General features: G+C 42.5%; 1 protein-coding gene across 3 annotated transcripts in view; it reads right to left on the bottom strand.

Annotated features, from left to right (window-relative positions):
* lmnl3 (lamin L3) overlaps positions 1 to 7512 on the bottom strand; it is a 53905-nt gene extending 46393 nt beyond the window's left edge. For 2 of the 3 annotated variants that reach the window (XM_067445375.1, XM_067445376.1), the window contains exon 1: positions 6916 to 7512. In XM_067445375.1, the coding sequence (XP_067301476.1) occupies positions 6916 to 7295 (380 nt within the window). In that variant the 5' untranslated portion in view covers positions 7296 to 7512. The remainder of the gene's footprint in view (positions 1 to 6915) is intronic. The other variant, XM_067445378.1, reaches the window with a different exon arrangement.
* Positions 7513 to 21800: the final 14288 nt, after the last annotated feature.

The following is a 21800-nucleotide window of genomic DNA, read 5'->3' on the forward strand; positions in this document are numbered from 1 at the left end:
TGTGTGTGTGTGTGTGTGACGGGTAGGTTTAGGGGCAGTGTGTGTGTGTGTGTGTGTGGCGGGTAGGTTTAGGGGCAGTGTGTGTGTGTGTGTGTGGCGGGTAGGTTTAGGGGCAGTGTGTGTGTGTGTGTGTGGCGGGTAGGTTTAGGGGCAGTGTGTGTGTGTGTGTGGCGGGTAGGTTTAGGGGCAGTGTGTGTGTGTGTGACGGGTAGGTTTAGGGGCAGTGTGTGTGTGTGTGACGGGTAGGTTTAGGGGCAGTGTGTGTGTGTGTGATGGGTAGGTTTAGGGGCAGTGTGTGTGTGATGGGTAGGTTTAGGGGCAGTGTGTGTGTGTGAGACGGGTAGGTTTAGGGGCAGTGTGTGTGTGTGTGTGACGGGTAGGTTTAGGGGCAGTGTGTGTGTGTGTGACGGGTAGGTTTAGGGGCAGTGTGTGTGTGTGTGTGACGGGTAGGTTTAGGGGTAGTGTGTGTGTGACGGGTAGGTTTAGGGGCAGTGTGTGTGTGTGTGTGTGACGGGTAGGTTTAGGGGCAGTGTGTATGTGTGTGTGTGTGACGGGTAGGTTTAGGGGCAGTGTGTGTGTGTGTGTGACGGGTAGGTTTAGGGGCAGTGTGTGTGTGTGTGTGTGGCGGGTAGGTTTAGGGGCAGTGTGTGTGTGTGTGTGTGGCGGGTAGGTTTAGGGGCAGTGTGTGTGTGTGTGTGTGTGTGTGTGTGTGTGGCGGGTAGGTTTAGGGGCAGTGTGTGTGTGTGTGTGTGGCGGGTAGGTTTAGGGGCAGTGTGTGTGTGTGTGACGGGTAGGTTTAGGGGCAGTGTGTGTGTGTGTGACGGGTAGGTTTAGGGGCAGTGTGTGTGTGTGAGACGGGTAGGTTTAGGGGCAGTGTGTGTGTGTGTGACGGGTAGGTTTAGGGGCAGTGTGTGTGTGTGTGTGTGGCGGTTAGGTTTAGGGGCAGTGTGTGTGTGTGTGTGTGTGGCGGGTAGGTTTAGGGGCAGTGTGTGTGTGTGTGTGGCGGGTAGGTTTAGGGGCAGTGTGTGTGTGTGTGTGGCGGGTAGGTTTAGGGGCAGTGTGTGTGTGTGTGACGGGTAGGTTTAGGGGCAGTGTGTGTGTGTGTGACGGGTAGGTTTAGGGGCAGTGTGTGTGTGTGTGACGGGTAGGTTTAGGGGCAGTGTGTGTGTGTGTGTGATGGGTAGGTTTAGGGGCAGTGTGTGTGTGTGAGACGGGTAGGTTTAGGGGCAGTGTGTGTGTGTGAGACGGGTAGGTTTAGGGGCAGTGTGTGTGTGTGAGACGGGTAGGTTTAGGGGCAGTGTGTGTGTGTGTGTGACGGGTAGGTTTAGGGGCAGTGTGTGTGTGTGTGTGACGGGTAGGTTTAGGGGCAGTGTGTGTGTGTGTGTGTGGGGGGGGGGTAGGTTTAGGGGCGGTGTGTGTGTGTGTGTGTGTGACGGGTAGGTTTAGGGGCGGTGTGTGTGTGTGACGGGTAGGTTTAGGGGCGGTGTGTGTGTGTGTGACGGGTAGGTTTAGGGGCAGTGTGTGTGTGTGTGTAACGGTTAGGTTTAGGGGCAGTGTGTGTGTGTGTGACGGGTAGGTTTAGGGGCAGTGTGTGTGTGTGACGGGTAGGTTTAGGGGCTGTGTGTGTGTGTGACGGGTAGATTTAGGGGCAGTGTGTGTTGGTGACGGGTAGATTTAGGGGCAGTGTGTGTGTGTGACGGGTAGATTTAGGGGCAGTGTGTGTGTGTGTGTGTGGGGGGGGGGTAGGTTTAGGGGCAGTGTGTGTGTGTGTGACGGGTAGGTTTAGGGGCGGTGTGTGTGTGTGTGTGACGGGTAGGTTTAGGGGCGGTGTGTGTGTGTGTGTGTGTGACGGGTAGGTTTAGGGGCGGTGTGTGTGTGTGACGGGTAGGTTTAGGGGCGGTGTGTGTGTGTGTGACGGGTAGGTTTAGGGGCAGTGTGTGTGTGTGTGTAACGGTTAGGTTTAGGGGGCAGTGTGTGTGTGTGTGACGGTAGGTTTAGGGGCAGTGTGTGTGTGTGACGGGTAGGTTTAGGGGCTGTGTGTGTGTGTGACGGGTAGATTTAGGGGCAGTGTGTGTTTGTGACGGGTAGATTTAGGGGCAGTGTGTGTGTGTGACGGGTAGATTTAGGGGCAGTGTGTGTGTGTGACGGGTAGATTTAGGGGCAGTGTGTGTGTGTGACGGGTAGGTTTAGGGGCAGTTGTGTGTGTGTGACGGGTAGGTTTAGGGGCAGTGTGTGTGTGTGTGTGTGACGGGTAGGTTTAGGGGCAGTGTGTGTGTGTGTGTGTGTGACTGGGTAGGTTTAGGGGCAGTGTGTGTGTGTGTGTGAGACGGGTAGGTTTAGGGGCAGTGTGTGTGTGTGTGTGACGGGTAGGTTTAGGGGCAGTGTGTGTGTGTGTGTGAGACGGGTAGGTTTAGGGGCAGTGTGTGTGTGTGTGTGAGACGGGTAGGTTTAGGGGCAGTGTGTGTGTGTGTGTGTGGACGGGTAGGTTTAGGGGCAGTGTGTGTGTGTGTGTGTGACGGGTAGGTTTAGGGGCAGTGTGTGTGTGTGTGTGTGTGACGGGTAGGTTTAGGGGCAGTGTGTGTGTGTGTGTGACGGGTAGGTTTAGGGGCAGTGTGTGTGTGACGGGTAGGTTTAGGGGCAGTGTGTGTGTGTGTGTGACGGGTAGGTTTAGGGGCAGTGTGTGTGTGTGACGGGTAGGTTTAGGGGCGGTGTGTGTGTGTGTGTGACGGGTAGGTTTAGGGGCAGTGTGTGTGTGTGTGGTAACGGGTAGGTTTAGGGGCAGTGTGTGTGTGTGTGTGACGGGTAGGTTTAGGGGCTGTGTGTGTGTGTGACGGGTAGATTTAGGGGCAGTGTGTGTTTGTGACGGGTAGATTTAGGGGCAGTGTGTGTGTGTGACGGGTAGATTTAGGGGCAGTGTGTGTGTGTGACGGGTAGATTTAGGGGCAGTGTGTGTGTGTGACGGGTAGGTTTAGGGCAGTGTGTGTGTGTGACGGGTAGGTTTAGGGGCAGTGTGTGTGTGTGACGGGTAGGTTTAGGGGCAGTGTGTGTGTGTGTGTGTGACGGGTAGGTTTAGGGGCAGTGTGTGTGTGTGTGTGTGTGACGGGTAGGTTTAGGGGCAGTGTGTGTGTGTGTGTGTGTGACGGGTAGGTTTAGGGGCAGTGTGTGTGTGTGTGTGACGGGTAGGGTTTAGGGGCAGTGTGTGTGTGGTGTGTGAGACGGGTAGGTTTAGGGCAGTGGTGTGTGTGTGTGAGACGGGTAGGTTTAGGGGCAGTGTGTGTGTGTGTGTGACGGGTAGGTTTAGGGGCGGTGTGTGTGTGTGTGACGGTAGGTTTAGGGGCAGTGTGTGTGTGTGTGTAACGGGTAGGTTTAGGGGCAGTGTGTGTGTGTGTGACGGGTAGGTTTAGGGGCAGTGTGTGTGTGTGTGTGTGTGTGTGACGGGTAGGTTTAGGGGCTGTGTGTGTGTGTGACGGGTAGATTTAGGGGCAGTGTGTGTTTGTGACGGGTAGATTTAAGGGCAGTGTGTGGTGTGTGACGGGTAGATTTAGGGGCAGTGTGTGTGTGTGACGGGTAGATTTAGGGGCAGTGTGTGTGTGTGACGGGTAGGGTTTAGGGCAGTGTGTGTGTGTGACGGGTAGGTTTAGGGGCAGTGTGTGTGTGTGTGTGTGACGGGTGGTTTAGGGGCAGTGTGTGTGTGTGTGTGTGACGGGTAGGTTAGGGGCAGTGGTGTGTGTGTGTGTGACGGGTAGGTTTAGGGGCAGTGTGTTGTGTGTGTGTGTGACGGGTAGGTTTAGGGGCAGTGTGTGTGTGTGTGTGAGGACGGGTAGGTTTAGGGGCAGTGTGTGTGTGTGTGTGTGTGAGACGGGTAGGTTTAGGGGCAGTGTGTGTGTGTGTGTGTGTGACGGGTAGGTTTAGGGGCAGTGTGTGTGTGTGTGTGACGGGTAGGTTTAGGGGGCAGTGTGTGTGTGTGTGTGACGGGTAGGTTTAGGGGCATGTGTGGTGTGTGTGTGACGGGTAGGTTTAGGGCAGTGTGTGTGTGTGTGTGACGGTAGGTTTAGGGGCAGTGTGTGTGTGTGACGGTAGGTTTAGGGGCGGTGTGTGTGTGTGTGTGACGGGTAGGTTTAGGGCGGTGTGTGTGTGTGTGTAACGGGTAGGTTTAGGGGGCAGTGTGTGTGTGTGTGTGACGGGTAGGTTTAGGGGCTGTGTGTGTGTGTGACGGGTAGATTTAGGGGCAGTGTGTGTTTTGTGACGGGTAGATTTAGGGGCAGTGTGTGTGTGTGACGGGTAGATTTAGGGGCAGTGTGTGTGTGTGACGGGTAGATTTAGGGGCAGTGTGTGTGTGTGACGGGTAGGTTTAGGGGCAGTGTGTGTGTGTGACGGTAGGTTTAGGGGGCAGTGTGTGTGTGTGTGTGTGACGGGTAGGTTTAGGGGCAGTGTGTGTGTGTGTGTGTGTGACGGTAGGTTTAGGGGCAGTGTGTGTGTGTGTGTGTGTGACGGGTAGGTTTAGGGGCAGTGTGTGTGTGTGTGTGACGGGGTAGGTTTAGGGGCAGTGTGTGTGTGTGTGTGAGACGGGTAGGTTTAGGGGCAGTGTGTGTGTGTGTGTGAGACGGGTAGGTTTAGGGGCAGTGTGTGTGTGTGTGTGAGACGGGTAGGTTTAGGGGCAGTGTGTGTGTGTGTGTGACGGTAGGTTTAGGGGCAGTGTGTGTGTGTGACGGGTAGGTTTAGGGCAGTGTGTGTGTGTGACGGGTAGGTTTAAGGGGCAGTGTGTGTGTGTGACGGGTAGGTTTAGGGGCAGTGTGTGGTGTGACGGGTAGGTTTAGGGGCAGTGTGTGTGTGTGTGTGTGTGTGTGGGGGGTAGGTTTAGGGGCAGTGTGTGTGTGTGTGACGGTAGGTTTAGGGGCGTGTGTGTGTGTGTGTGTGTGACGGGTAGGTTTAGGGGCGGTGTGTGTGTGTGTGTGTGTGACGGGTAGGTTTAGGGGCGGTGTGTGTGTGTGACGGGTAGGTTTAGGGGCGTGTGTGTGTGTGTGTGACGGTAGGTTTAGGGCAGTGTGTGTGTGTGTGTGTAACGGTAGGTTTAGGGGCAGTGTGTGTGTGTGTGACGGGTAGGTTTAGGGGCAGTGTGTGTGTGTGTGTGCGGGTAGGTTTAGGGGCTGTGTGTGTGTGTGACGGGTAGATTTAGGGGCAGTGTGTGTTTGTGACGGTAGATTTAGGGGCAGTGTGTGTGTGACGGGTAGATTTTAGGGGCAGTGTGTGTGTGTGACGGGTAGATTTAGGGGCAGTGTGTGTGTGTGACGGTAGATTTAGGGGCAGTGTGTGTGTGTGACGGGTAGGTTTAGGGCAGTGTGTGTGTGTGACGGGTAGGTTTAGGGCAGTGTGTGTGTGTGTGTGTGACGGGTAGGTTTAGGGGCAGTGTGTGTGTGTGTGTGTGACGGGTAGGTTTAGGGGCAGTGTGTGTGTGTGTGTGTGACGGGTAGGTTTAGGGGCAGTGTGTGTGTGTGTGTGTGACGGGTAGGTTTAGGGGCAGTGTGTGTGTGTGTGTGTGACGGTAGGTTTAGGGGCAGTGTGTGTGTGTGTGTGTGACGGGTAGGTTTAGGGGCAGTGTGTGTGTGTGTGTGTGACGGGTAGGTTTAGGGGCAGTGTGTGTGTGTGTGTGTGACGGGTAGGTTTAGGGGCAGTGTGTGTGTGTGTGTGACGGGTAGGTTTAGGGGCAGTGTGTGTGTGTGTGAGACGGGTAGGTTTAGGGGCAGTGTGTGTGTGTGTGTGAGACGGGTAGGTTTAGGGGCAGTGTGTGTGTGTGTGTGACGGGTAGGTTTAGGGGCAGTGTGTGTGTGTGTGTGTGACGGGTAGGTTTAGGGGCAGTGTGTGTGTGTGTGTGTGACGGGTAGGTTTAGGGGCAGTGTGTGTGTGTGTGTGTGACGGGTAGGTTTAGGGGCAGTGTGTGTGTGTGTGTGTGTGTGACGGGTAGGTTTAGGGGCAGTGTGTGTGTGTGTGTGACGGGTAGGTTTAGGGGCAGTGTGTGTGTGTGTGTGTGACGGGTAGGTTTAGGGGCAGTGTGTGTGTGTGTGTGACGGGTAGGTTTAGGGGCAGTGTGTGTGTGTGACGGGTAGGTTTAGGGGCAGTGTGTGTGTGTGACGGGTAGGTTTAGGGGCAGTGTGTGTGTGTGACGGGTAGGTTTAGGGGCAGTGTGTGTGTGTGTGTGTGTGTGTGTGTGTGTGTGTGTGTGTGTGTGTGTGTGTGTGTGTGTGTGTGTGAGACGGGTAGGTTTAGGGGCACTGTGTTTGTGTGTTGGATAGGTTTAGGGGCAGCGTGTGTGATGGGTAGATTTAGGGGCAGGGGCAATGTGTGTGTGTGTGTGTGTGTGTGTGTGTGTGTGTGTCTTGGATAGGTTTAGGGGCAGCGTGTGTGATGGGTAGATTTAGGGGCAGGGGCAGTATGTGTGTGTGTGTGTGTGTGTGTGTCTTGGATAGGTTTAGGGGCAGCGTGTGTGATGGGTAGATTTAGGGGCAGGGGCAGTGTGTGTGTGTGTGTGTGTGTGTGTGTGTGTGTGTGTGTGTGTGTGTGTGTGTGTGTGTGTCTTGGATAGGTTTAGGGGCAGCGTGTGTGATGGGTAGATTTAGGGGCAGGGGCAGTATGTGTGTGTGTGTGTGTGTGTGTTGGATAGGTTAAGGGGCAGCGTGTGTGATGGGTGGATTTAGGGGCAGGGGCAGTGTGTGTGTGTGTTGGATAGGTTAAGGGGCAGCGTGTGTGATGGGTGGATTTAGGGGCAGGGGCAGTGTGTGTGTTGGATAGGTTAAGGGGCAGCGTGTGTGATGGGTGGATTTAGGGGCAGGGGCAGTGTGTGTGTGTGTGTGTTGGATAGGTTAAGGGGCAGCGTGTGTAATGGGTGGATTTAGGGGCAGTGGCAGTGTGTGTGTGTACCTGGCTGTGAGTTTGCGGTGGTCCTCCTGCAGCTGCGTTAGCTCGATCTGAAGTCTGGCTCTCTCGTTCGCCGTGGCGTCCAGACTCTTCCGCGCGTCCGCGAGCTCGGTCTCGTACAGGCGGCGCACGTTCCCGACCTCCCGGAGCGCGCTCTCCTCCTTCTCCTCCAGCAGGACCTGCATGGATGACTTGTCATTTTCCAGCTGTCGTACCCGCTCGATGTAGTTCGCCAGCCGGTCGTTGAGGTGCCGCAGGTCCTCCTTCTCCTGCAGGCGCGTGAGGCGCGTCGGGCTGACGCTGGACGGGGACGCGCCGCTCCGCCTGGAGGAGCGCACGGTGGACGCGCGGCTCTCCATCGGGGTGGAGGTGATCATGGCCATGACTGACGCACTTTACAGCTGCACTCACCTCTAAAAAACGCGTTAAGAAAAGCAGACGCGCTGACTCTGGAATAAAACTGCCTTTTGACGCTTTGCACATGCGTCACAGGGTAAATGTCAGCGCGCAAACACGTGTATTCACCTAACGCACGCGCAACCGAGCTGTGAATAGTCTACACATACACATACACATACACATACACACACACATACACACACACACTCATTACTGTCAGCTGCGCGGTGATGTCACATCACAAGACCGGCCGGATTTAAAGGGAAAGCGCTAACAACAACACGCAGCAAACTTCAGTCTAAATATTTGGCTTCACTGCAACCTTTTAATAATATTTTAATAAAGGTTGTCGAAAAAATGTTCATCGTATTAACTCATTTTTTTATTTCAATGAACTCAGCAACCAGGTAATTTATTCTTTAAATAATTTTTTACAGTGTAGCAAATTGTTTATATCCACAACTTTTCCGAACTCTGACCTTTCCCATGATCGCTATGGCAACGTAGAACACGCCGGTAACGAACTTCCGGTTTACTTAAGTTGTGGATATTAGGGCTGTCAATAGATTACAATTTTTAATCGCGATTAATCGCACCTTTGTTGTGTGATTATAGCACTGATCTGTACACTGTAAAAAAATATTTAGAAAACAAGTTTCCTGGTTGCCTTAAAATTTTGAGTTAATACACTGAACATTTTAGAGATTCGACAACCTTTATTAAAATATTATTAAAAGATGTTGTGGGTAATTGTGTGTGTTTTATTTGTGATGACGCAGTGAAGCCAAATTGTGCTATTATATTTACTGCGAAATATATAGTAATAACAAATATTTTCAGTCACATTGAAAGAAATGTTGACACAGGTTAAAAATGTCGTGCCATACAGTAGAATCCGGCTACTTTTAGTAAATCGTGGCATTATAGCAAAATGCACCTTTTTGTGTGTTATTTTATTGTCTGTACAGCACTTTGGTGAACATCTGCTGTTTTAAAAAGGTGCTCTATAAATAAACCTTGATTTGATTTGAAACTCTCGAAATTAGGCTATATTACAGTCCACTCTAAAAAATTCTCGGTAAAAAACAACCCAATGTTGGGTCAAATATGGACTCACCCAGCAAATGGGTTGTTTTAACCCAACGATTGGGTTGTCTTAAGCAAATATTGAACCCAAGCGCAGGATTAAAACTAACCCATCGCTGGGTTAGTCCATATTTGACCCAACATTGGGTTAAAATATCTCAGCATTTTTTAGAGTGTAGAAATCAATATTTTTATATGATATCATTGTTTTTTTTAATTACATTACAGTTTGTAATATTTCATGGGATGCATAATTTATTGCATCGTGCAAGAACTTATGATGCACACATCTTTTACCTGTTTTTATTTTTAATGGACTCCAAAGGTATAAAGTTCGTAACGTGTCGATATCATCAAATGAAATTTACTTTCAAGCACTACTTTATCTCACTTATCAAACAATAACTTAATCTTTCAAATTCTATAAAAGGTAAATAAATAAAAAAGTATGAATAAAGTGCAGCATTATGGAGGACAAAACCTGCAACAACAACAACAAAATGAATATGCAAATAAATTAACCCACAAAATTCGACATAAATATATAAATAAATGTGCAAATGAGCATGTGGAGCCAAGGAAAAATAAATATAGAGCTATATTCAGAAAATGAATAAATGGTTAAAAAACGTTCATTTCCTTAAGTTATTTTCCCCAACATATATATATATTCAATTATTTATCTCCTCGCACATTTCATTATTTATTTATGCAGGAATATGTGGATTTATATTTGCACATTTATTTATGCATGTAGAATTTAGTGGATTTATTTGTCTGTTTATTTATTTATTTGCATATATATTTATTTATTTATTGTATCCATACAGCACGTTTATTTAATATTGTGATGCAAAGTGTTCAATTTTAATTATGCATTGTAAAAAAAATAATTTATGACAACATATGTTTTTAAATCGTTTTAACTCATCAAAATAAGTTAAGAAATTTTCAACTTTTTTTAATAAGTTATACAAGATACAACTTTAATTAGGTTAAAATGACCTACGCATCCAAGTTGATTGTACTGAACATTTTCTTTTTTTAAAGTGTGGGAACATTAACAATAAAATAGACAATCAAAAAAGGCTTAAACTTCTTATACGATTCTTATTAAAATATGTTATAACTGAGAAATCAAAGCGTTTCATTATGAATAATTACAAAGTAATATATTGCAGTCTAACTTTGTTTGTTTTTCTCAAATTACCAATATAAGGTATCCAATTGATTTAATAATATATATATATGTACAGTACAGGCCAAAAGTTTGGACACATTACTCTCTGTAATGTTTTTGAAAGAAGTTTCTTCTGCTCATCAAGCCTGCATTTATTTGATCAAAAATACAGGAAAAAATGTAATATTGTGATAAATTATTACAACTTAAAATATTTGGTTTTCAATTTATTCTACTTTAAATGATGATTTATTTTTCAAATAATATAAATCTCCTTTACTATCAATTTTAATCAATTTAACACATCCTTGCTGAATAAAATTATTGATTTATTTCACACAAAAAAGAAAGAAATGACTGACCAGTCGTGTATATTGTTGATACAAAAGATTTCTATTTTTAAAACATTTTAAAAATAGCATTTTTTTAACTTTTTATTCATCCTAAAAAAGTATTACAGGTTATGTAAAAATATTAGGATTTCACTCCTAATGAATCCTGAGAATGATTTCTGAAGGATCATGATCACTGAAGACTGGAGGAACCGTCCTGAACATTCAGCTCTGATCACAGAAATAAATCAGCATTTAAAGTAGAATACATTGAAAAACAAATATTTTAAATTGCAAAAATATATCACAATATTACATTTTTTCCTGTATTTTTGATCAAATAAATGCAGGCTTGATAAGCAGAAGAAACTTCTTTCAAAAACATTACAGAGAGTAATGTGTCAAAACTATATACATATATTGAATACAAAGTTTATAATTGGCTACTATTGGTCAATGAATAATGTTATATTATAATGCACATGTGGGTTTATGATTGACTTCAGTGCAGTTACACCAGTAGGTGGCGCCAAGAGACTGACTTTATTCATTACACTGTAAAAAAAAAACTTTTGTTGGTTTAACTTAAAAAAGTCAGTAACCTGGTTGCCTAAAAATTTAGTTTATTGACATTAAAAATTTGAGTTGAAACAATGAAGGAAATTGGTTTAATAAATAGAAACTCAAAATATTATTGTATCTGAACGACATTTTTTTTTTTATAAATCATGAAAATAGCACAATTTGGCTTCACTGCGTCATCATGAATAAAACACACACAATTACCCACAACATCTTTTAATAATATTTGAATAAAGGTTGTCGATTCTCAAAAAATGTTCATTGTATTAACTCAAATTTTTAAGAAGTGTAACAACACTTGTTGGATTTGTACTGGAACATAAGAACTAAGATTATTCAATCAACTCTTTTTATTATTATCATTATCCGCTCTTCTCAGGCTGACAGAAGGCCGATATCTTCAGGCGTCCAGAGTCGGATCTGATATTCCTGATGTGGAGATCCAGCCGAACCGACAATACGGTGACAAACATTCGTCAATCTGACAATCCCCAAAGTAGTTTGCCTTCTGTCTGAATGTTTTATTGATAGACAGTCTTACAGGTTATGCATCAGTATATACAGCTGTTTATTTGTGATATTTTTTCTCCAAAACATCTCATTTACTACATACAATGCACAAAATAAATGTGTAATGGACATTCAGGGGAAAAAAGAGAGACCAAGACGGTATGAGACGGTACAGACCAAATGCAGGAGTACATTTTGACTGAACGGGACAACGCAGATTATGCAATATTGGCTTTTCGTGTGTTAGTATGCAAGGTGTGTTTATGTCATGATGGGGTCTTGGAGATCCAAACCGCGATCCACCTTTTTTGCGTTCATGATTTCACCTCAAATCTCCAATTGATGAGTTCAATGCATTTCATTCTTCAGACTATTTTAGGAATAGGTCATCCAAACCACGTATAATTTACTCGCCCTTTGGTGTCTGCCGTGCTTTAATTTCGTTTTCCCAATACAAACAACGGGAGATGCGAGGAGCTTCTGTTTTCCACACACTGAAAGTCGACAGCGATTGATGTGCCAAATAAGCTCAATGTCAAAATAAGAGCCAATCAGATCATAGAAGGCGGGGCTTAATGTTCACTGAAAAGTTTTTTTAGCTGTTTTAATCTTGACAGCAAATTTTCATTTAGTTTTAGTCATATTTTTGTCACCTGAATTGTTTTAGTTGGCTAAAATCTAATGAGTTTATTTAAATTGTAATGCATTAATTGAGCATTTAAGCTTTACATGACCGACTGTTACTCGAATACATGTCAAAACTGACATTTTGACATAAAAAAGCTCAAATCCCTAATGTTTGTTTTAAAAAAAATATATATATATAGGCTAGTTTCAGTTTTAGTTAGTATACCAGGTTAAGTTAAAGCTTCAAATAGTTTAAGTTTATTTCGTTTAATTTCAGTTAACATTTATTTCATTCCAAGTAGATGTTTTAATGGTTTTAGTGAACTATTCTAACCCTGAATAATATGGTGTCAAATATAGTCTTTCCTCCTGACTACGAATTAAATTAAATACAGTTTATTGTGTAACCAAAAGCGCATATATAATGCGTTCATTTTAATTATAAACAAGCTGGAAATACACCGGGACTCTTATTTTGAAATGCATTACTCTCCGCCGTTCAGATGAGGGAGATAAAATATGCATCGTTACAACCGTCCAAAACATATTACCGTATTACCATCATAAAGAAAACATTGTCATTATTCCTCAGCATTAGTTCACAAACATGTCCCGTCATATATGTGTGTTATTGATCGATTAAGCCGGTCTGAAGCGCCGTTGCGTGAGCATGGAGAAGCTCAACAGCTCCGTGTTTTCCCGCCGTCGACCCTCACTAACATTTCCATCTCGTTTTTATCCGTAGACGTGGTTTTGTCATCCAACACTGGTTTTTATTATCGTCTCGTTTTCGTCAGTGAAAAAAAAGGTTGTTGAAGAACATTATCAACAAAATTAACACTGGTTTTATGTGCTAGATAAAGCTAAACATTTACTATTCAACAACTGTTTTACAATATGTTTAACACCCCACAGAAACACACACAGACAAGAGTGAATGTGTGCATTTAAATAAAATAAAATGTATTGGCAAAGAGTTTAAATGGATTACCTCACACCTATATGGGCTATAATTAGATCTTATTTCTTCTTTATTCCCTTTAAATCCCGTTTAATCATTTAATTACATTTATTTAAATAAAAAGACCAACCACCCACAACAAAACACCCCCAATGTTCAAGACATGCCCTTGAGTCGACTATATATTTGGCAGGATTAATCACCACCTACGTTCCTCGTATGGAAAGCTCTAAAACATCCCATTCTGTGTTTCACAGAAGAAAGTTTGGCGAGGAAATGAAGGGAAAACCAGGGCGAGCCAGTGTCAGTGGTGAATACGCCTCAAACAGACGAGTACCTACGGCGTGATAAAAGTGCTGCTTTTCCAACCAGCACATCCCAAATTACATGAATTATCTTTCATTCTTTAAAAACACCTACAACCAAGCAATGAATTAAATCAGTGATATCAAACTTGTAGCAAATTACTATTATAAGCTATTTCTTCAATCTTGCTAGAAAACGGCATAATTTTACCAAACAAATCTGCATATGTAACAATCATGTGTGAAAGTTAAATGGAAAGTAAGGCACCTGATTCCAGGAGCGTTCTCTCGGACCGTCCGTCCGGGACCAATGTGTTTGGATCGCCAAGAAACCATCCTGTCGTTTTTGGTTTGGTTCAATTCTGAGAGCTGAGAATCACAGTCGGACTGAACAGATTCACTCAAGATGATGAGCACGAATGATTCCCGCTACACAAACTCAATTTAACGCCGCGTTGAGTTTTCGATATATTTCGGCTGTTACGGCAGTAAAGTCGTTCTTTTCAGATCGGATCTATGGTCATATTGTATGAATTGTTTGAAGATTAAATTGAAAGTTTTGTACATTTACATGAATGACATACATTTGAAGGAAAATATCGGAAACTTTAGTACTGATGTTTTTTTTGTTTTTTTTTTAACCCCTTAACTGTCACTGTCCCACTACACTTTTTTGATGGTTTAACTTGGAAAAAAAAGTAAGTAACCTGGTTGCCTTAAAATTTTAAGTTCATTGTAATTAAAAATGAGTTTATACAATGAAGGAAATTGGTTTAATAAATAGAAACTCAAAATATTATTGTATCTGAACCACATAAAGAATGTGATAAATCATGAAAATAGCACTATTTGGCTTCACTGCGTCATCAGAAATAAACCACAATTACCCAATATGCTTACAAAATATTTTAATATTTTAATAAAGGTTCTCAAAAATGTTCATTGTATTAACTCAAATTTTTAATTTCAATGAACTCAATTTTAAGGCAACCAGGTTACTTTTTAAGTATTTTTTTACAGTGTAGTGATCACATATTTTAGTGATCAGAATAAACTGGGTATCATTCGAAAGCCTTCAAATTAATTTTATTGGATGCTGTGTTACCATGGAAACAGTGCTCTAAATAAGCAGGCTCCTCCCCTAGTGGGCGGCGTCAGGTTTCATATTACAAAATGTATTTACACTCAAAACCGTTTCTAATCTTGAGAAAACGCATATCGTCGAAAGAGTCTCGAGGCTGTTTTGTGATGGAAGCGATATTTAGAAATTCAATGAAATGTGGGTCCACTGGCTATTTTTGGTACAGTGCCCCCTAAACAAAATCTCATGGGAACTTCAATTTTTGTAGTATCAACTTCAAATTTGGAACATAACTTGGTTAGAAATAAAGCTTTGATTTTAAGGTAATTTAGTAAAATATATATTTTATATAAACTAATTTACAGCTTCCATAACTTTTTCATACTTCAATTTTTTGAATCTGTTGAGTGTCTTTGAAGCCCAAACTTGGGTCTATACACCAAAGCTTTTAGACATATGGCTTTGATTGTATGGTAATATAGTAAATATATATATATATATTTTAAATAAAATTTAATTTGGAATATAGATCTAAGTTTGGGCTTGTTTCAAAGCATTCTTGAATTACAGCCATTAAGTTGGTGAGGGAAAAAAGGGGGGTGACAGTTAGTGGGTTAAAGTCTTCATTAATTCCAAACTGATCAATTCAATTCTTCTTTTTTATTGTTAATGTATTACGTGTGCACGGCTTATTTATTTTTTGTATATTAATCGTAATCTTTAATCAAAATAACTTCCATTGCAAACGACAACGATCCAGTCAATTCCCAAATCTCCCACCCTACATTTCACACACAATCGCAACTTCAGTTTCACGCGACCCACTAACACAAAAACGAACCCATGCTATTTAATGCAAAGTGTTGCATACTTCAGTAAAGTATGTTTCTGGCCTGAGAATCACACATCAACCCTTCATTTCCAAATTCAACATGTTCAGTCTGACTATGAGTGTCAATCTCGTGAATGAACGCTGGGGAGTTGAAACTACGCTGACGCGCTCCCAAAATAAGGCTTTGGGTGTAGGCACACTGAGGTCTTTAACTGAGCTAGCATGGAGAATCCGGTTTTACTAGTGTCAAAACATTGACCATCATTGATACAACATGAAATTATACGACTTCAACACTGAATAAGGTACTAAGTATACCTGTCTGTAAAGTAAATGCTGGTGGCAAATCTGTGTGTGTGTGTGTGTGTGTGTGTGTGTGTAGTTTAGGGGGGAATGGATGGAGAAATGCTAGAAGTGAACGGTGAAATGGTAGAAATGACCAGTGAAGGTTTAGTTGATAGATGAGCCGACAGAGAGCCCTGTATAAACCTGGTATTAAGAAGCGTTTTGGTCAATTGGATCACAAGTGGACAGCGCTAAATACAGGTGTAAACTGGGTCTAAAACGCTTTGAGATTGTCCACTTCTGACCACTTCCAGAGATAGTGGAATACACATTGCTTTCGTACACTCATGTGGTCAAATGAACTGGAACTAGAGCTTAGATTGGGCTCGAAAAAAGAAAAAAAAATCAAGCCCGGCCATACCTGCCCGAGGTATAACACATTAACTGTAATTATGAGCCCACGCCCAATTTAAACCTGACCATTTTTTAATACGTGGGCATTCTGACGAGAACAAGCTTGTAATGAGCGAAGCGGACCGGTGTGATCCGCTCAATAATCCACAGGCGCGCGATCATGAACCGCTCACCGGTAAAATGATGTTCGCTCAAATCCAGCTCAGACATGACATTTATCCGTAGCTTACTATACTTAGTGTAGCCATTTAAACAACATTTTTTTCATATTTATTTTTAAATATTATAATATTATTTGAACATTTCATCTGATTATGATAAGTGCAAAGATGCGAGTGGGTCAGATATTATTTTGGTGGTTATATTTGGTTTAATATTAAGTTTTGTTTTGTAGAAAGCCTTTCTTTAAAGTGAATTTCATTTTTTATAAATTGTATCTTAATTTTAATAAAGGTTTCTTCGGCCAATTGTCTGGATTTAATAAATAAGAAGCAAATTGCTCATGAACTGGAGCGCGTCTCATAAATAAACCCAAACTCAGCAGGCTACTTGCCTCACAGACATGAGAAATGTGTGTAAAGCTTGAAATGTCCACTTTTAAAAGAAACGATTCGAAACGAAAAGATTTAATTAAGCAGTGCAGTGTTTGACGCGAGCAGCTCATAACTCCCTTTCTGACTTGTGCAACTTTGTAGCCTACACATTAGTTTCTTAGTTGTTGTATTAGTTCTTACTTTGCTAAGAAATATATTATTAAAAAAACACAAACGCTTGATCTAGGGCCCGGCCCGAGGGTCAAGTTTGGGCTCAGGCAGGGAGTCTAAACAACTGGAACAGCCCCTAAAAGACCCTCTACTCTCCGCCTACTGACCTAACGGAAACATTCTGGCTAGCCAAACGGGATTTAAACTTTGCCGGCTAAAGACTCACATTCTGTTTGACGTACCAAGCACAAATTTCATGATCTTGGGGCTGTCAGAGTAGAAACGAAAGCTGCTGCTCTCTGTATGTTTATCCACGGCCTCTGGGCTCAAAATATGAGCGTGACCGATTTTATCGATCTTTGGTCTGAAGCTCATGGCACAGGAGCACTTAGGGCGTGTCCGAATCCACTTTTGCTAGTTTAATGACGGAAAAAAAACAGTCTGCGCGCCCGGCACATTGGCTAAAAGGGTTGTCCTTTGTCTCCTAATGAGTCTTGGGTGTGTTTACGGCACAATTAACCAATCAGAGTCTCATCTCCCTTTCCCTTTAAAAGCCAATTGGGCTCGAGAGCGGAAAGATTGAACACTTCTCCAGAGAGGAATGCCTTCACTGCAAAAAATGCTTTTCTTACTTAGTATTTGTGTCTTGTTTCTAGTCTAAACATCTAAAAATTCTTAAAACAAGAAGTATTTACTAGACAAGCAGAAGTAATTGTCTTGTTTTGGGAAAAAATAACTCAAAATTAAGAGAGATTTTGCTGATTTCGGGCTGAAACACTGATGTCGCATTGCGCCGTGTGTAGGATAGGGCGGCTAAAGTGCACAAGCTTATTTCATACATTAGATTAAAAGCTCTGCAAAAAGCCTATACAATTACCCACCCATAACCCCGTCCCTTGAAGAAATCAGGACAGAAGTGGTCGAAAGTGGACAAAAGAGATGCCTCATGTAAACAGGAATGCGTCTCCCTCGTCTACTTGGGATCTGATCAACCAAAACACATCTTAATATGAGGTGTAAGCGGCCTGAGAGAGCGAGAAAGGAGCGTGTCCAGAAGTCAGAGGCGGGACCTTCAACGAAACCAGATTTAACCGGCCTTACTCACATCGCAATGGGAAGCAGCGTCAATGTTCAGAGCGATGTATTCAAAACTAATTACCATTACTTATTATTTAACTAGAATTAGGATTTTACTATTATAATTAATACCGTTGACAATAATAAAAGCATTTATTATAATAGTTCTTACTGTATGACGTTATGAGAGAAGTCAGGTATGCTTCATGCCACTCGTGATTGATTGAACAGAGCATTGGGGTACAGAGAAGTAGGGAAGAAAAGAGAAAACAGAGCAGAGGTTTCTGCTATTAAGAATACAGATGAGAACATGCAAAGCCTGGTCATGTAGATATACACAGTTTTCCAAGAGACAATACTAGCTTATTTAGGATACTTTGGGATTAGCTAGCTTGGTTGTCAATGCTTTGACATTCTGCACAAAGAACGAGTGAATACTGACACATACTAGCGGTCAGGCTAGCGGGAGTCGCCAAGACGCGCGTTTGAGAGTTTGCTCTAAAAACGGCCAAACGAAACGCATCCGGTGCAAGAACTTACGGTGCCAACTGAGAGGTTCGCATTTACGAGTCTGAAAGTCGCAATTACGATGGACGCAATTAAAGCGCCGTTTAAGCTGCAAGCTTATGGAGACGTCTTGAGGTAAACAGTCCAGCATTTGAGTCAGAGAGGAATAAATAAGTAAAGGATTTAGTGTTTCTAACACACACAACAACAACAAAAACCAAAAATGTGTGGATGAAGGAGAGAGGTAGTTCATTTTGGTTAACAACGGCACCTGGTGGTTTGTGTTTTCCTTACACTGCCAAAAAATGCTCTGCTTACTTTAGTCACTTTGCTTGTTTCTAGTCTAAATATCTAACAATTCTTAAATCAAGATACGTTTACTAGATAAGTAAAACGACATATTTTCTGGTTTTGTTGACAATAAAATCAAAATGAAGTGAGTTTTTGAGTAAAACAGGCTAAATGATCTGCCAATGGGGTGAGAAAAATAATCTTATTTCTTGTTTTAAACAGAAATACGATTTTCTTCTCACCCCATTGGGAGATAATTGTGTCTGTTTTACTCAAAAACTCACTTCATTTAGCTTTTGTCCCCCAGAAAACAAGCAACAATATCATACATAATTTCACTTATCTAGTAAACGCATCTTTGATTTAAGAATTTGACATTTTTGGACTGGAAACAAGACGAAAATACCAAATAAGAAGGCATTTTTTGCAGTATACACAATCAGCATTCAGACAGTCATCAACAAAATCCGCTCGCCCGCGTTCCAAGTCAGCTAGGCACAAGAAACCAACGTTTCTCAAGAAAAGTGCATGATGGGATTTCTTCAGACTAGCTGCGTGGCCAACAGAGAGCTTTACGAACAACTGGAGTTGCCTTCAATTCAGCCAAAAGCATCAACAGAGATGCAAAGACTGATCCAAAGTGCATAGAGATGCGCTCCTGCTCATCTACAACAACTTCCCCCTCGTGAAAATACTGATGAAGGGGCCAATCCCATTCAGACGTCCATCCGTTGACACCCAATGAAGCAAACCCAAAGCTGTTGAGGTGATGAAGTTTCTGAATCCAGATTCGACATATTTCCCTTGTTGATCGGATGCATGTGATCCGGTTGCGTTTGAGGCTATGGAGGCAGAGACGGTCTTGATCTGTGGGTGAAAAGGGGCATTCCCAGTAGCAAAATCGCTCCATTATCAGCAAATAAAACCAATAGGATCCAACGGAAAGCTTATCGTAACTGGTACAGGCATATGCAACCCAGTCTCTTCTTTCCCGTTTCACCCGCAGTAATGTTAAAGCTTCGACGAGCCCGTTGAATACTCGGACTGTCACCTGTGTGTCAGTTTGGCTGGTTTTGAGGCAGCGGTTTGCAGAAATAAAAACAGTCCAGTTTGAAGTCCGTACAAAACTAAGCCATGATATTCATTATATTCAATGTGGAATTCGCACCTAAAAAGCATCAGGAATAGATATACACAGTCGTAAAAGCTTATTATGTCATCTGAGACACCAAAACATATGAAAATAGCAGATTTGCATAATTCTCCCGAGCTTCTTCGCAGCTGATTAACTGTATTAGCCTCTCCGTTTCATTAGACATATGTACAGAAAACGACACGAGTGGTATTTACAGCTCATGACCACAAGAGATCCACGCAGAACCTGTAGGAATGGGGCGCTTTTTGGGAAACGAGCGCGAATCGTTCATGGCAACATCGAGCTTAAACGAACGGATGTAAATTGGTGCGTTTGTGCAACCCAATTTTACGAAGAATGCGAGTGTGGAAATGTGGAACGATGTACATAAATCGTCCAGTTAGACGGGTTAATCCACATGACACTTACGGGACAATTTACACACAAACGCTTCCACACACTGCAAAAAATGCTTTTCTTACTTAGTATTTTTGTCTTGTTTCTAGTCTAAATATCTAAATATTCTTACATTAGGAAACATTTACTTGACCAGTACAAATTATTGTCTTGTTTTGGGGAAAAATAACTCAAAATGAAGAGAGTTTGTGCTTAAAATAAGATAAATAATCTGCCAATGAGGTGAGAGAAATAATCTTAATTCAAACAGAAAACAAGATTATTTCTCTCACCCCATTGGCAGATTATTAATCTTATTTTAAGCACAAACTCTCTTCATTTTGAGTTATTTTTCCCCAAAACAAGACAATAACTTTCGCTTGTCTAGTAAATACTTCTTGTTTGAAGAATTTTTAGATGTTTGGACTAGAAACAAGACAAAAAGCATTGTTTTTGCAGTGCCGGACGATTCTGCTTGGGTGAACCAGACCCAACATAAAAACCAAACGTTGATCAAACAGCAATATCCGCTTTCAAAAAGCACGATATTCTGCGTATTAAAATCCAGCACTTTTAGTGACGGACTCCCATAAGCAGGTTTAACGTCATGTGACGTCCAGATCCGTTCTCAGTGTAAAGTAAGGCCTCGTTTTGGACTAAAATCACTACAGCTCCGCTGAAGATCCAGATAATGCGAGGTCGAAGCAGCCGGATGGCCTTGTTATGAATGATAAATAATGTTGAGCAGCAATCAGGGCTGATTTCTGGGGCCGGTCCCTGCGTTTCGTCTCTCTTGTGGTCAAGTTCCTATCTATACAGACATCAGACCAACAGGTCAGGCCCCCTCCCCTCGTTTAAAAGTGTGTGTGTGTGTGTGTGGTACGTCTCCAATTGATTTTTGTTCAGGCATGCATACTACTGATAGATCTGTATATCAGCCAAGCCAATTGACCAAAACGTTTACAATATGGCCAATAAATCTGCAAAGGGTCAAAGTGGCCACCGTCCCAAAACCTAGTGCCTAGAATGGGCACAATGTTGGCTTTTTTCAACCCATATTTGGTTCAAATCTAGACAGACCCAACCGTTTTTTACAATGTTACCCAATAGTTGGGTTTGTCTATATTTAACCCAAATGTCAGCGAGTGTAGGCAGTAACTCGTACAAAAATCGACTTATGTTATTATGTTAAACTGACTTTAAAAAATCTTGTATAACTAATAAAACATTTCTTAACTTATTTTGATGAGTTATAACTTGTTGTCATAACTTATTGAACATATAATTGTTTTACAGTGTGCAGAGTTGAAGTGATTAAACCAGAATTGGACATGTTTGCTAATCAATGTCATGCTACAGGAATTATAAGTATAACCCTACACACTTTATGAAAATCATAATGTGTTTTCCACAATGTCTAGGATGGTTTTTATCCACCATTGCATTATGGGATTGAATTTATAACGCATAATTTAATGCCGCCAACGTTGGGCGCTCGCTAGGTTTTGGGAACAGAGCCATACACTGCAAAAAATGCTTTTCTTACTTAGTATTTTTGTCTTGTTTCTGGTCCAAACATCTAAAAACATGATTATTTCTCTCACCCCATTGGCAGATTATTGATCTTATTTTAAGCAAACTCTCTTCATTTTGAGTTATTTTTCCCCAAAACAGGACTATAATATGTACTTGTCTAGTAAATGTTTCTTAATGTACGAATTATTCGATATTTAGACTAGAAACGACAAAAATACTAAGTAAGAAGAGCATTTTTTGTAGTGTTGTGAATTTGAATGTAATTTCGTCACACAAACACACTCGTCTAAGCACATGAACTAGGAGAGCCTGCTAATCCTATTACAACAGAGGATCACCTGGCCATACCTTTTCATTTAATACAATCCATCCATCTCTCTCTCTCTCTCTCTCTCTCTCTCTCTCTCTCTCTCTCTCTCAAATATAAATATTAGTGTATATGCATGTTTCTATTCATACATTATTAATACATTCCGTTCCGAATTCCCTGTAGCATAAAAGCGGGAACTCCGCAACATTATCCAGACCTATGCACCACACACACACACACACACACACACACACACACACACACGTTTGTTTTTGTGAAATGTGGGGACATTCCATAGGTGTAATGGTTTTTATACTGTACAAACCGTATTTTTTATC

The sequence above is a fragment of the Pseudorasbora parva genome, chromosome 6, assembly GCF_024679245.1.
Source record: "Pseudorasbora parva isolate DD20220531a chromosome 6, ASM2467924v1, whole genome shotgun sequence".
NCBI lineage: Eukaryota > Metazoa > Chordata > Actinopteri > Cypriniformes > Gobionidae > Pseudorasbora > Pseudorasbora parva.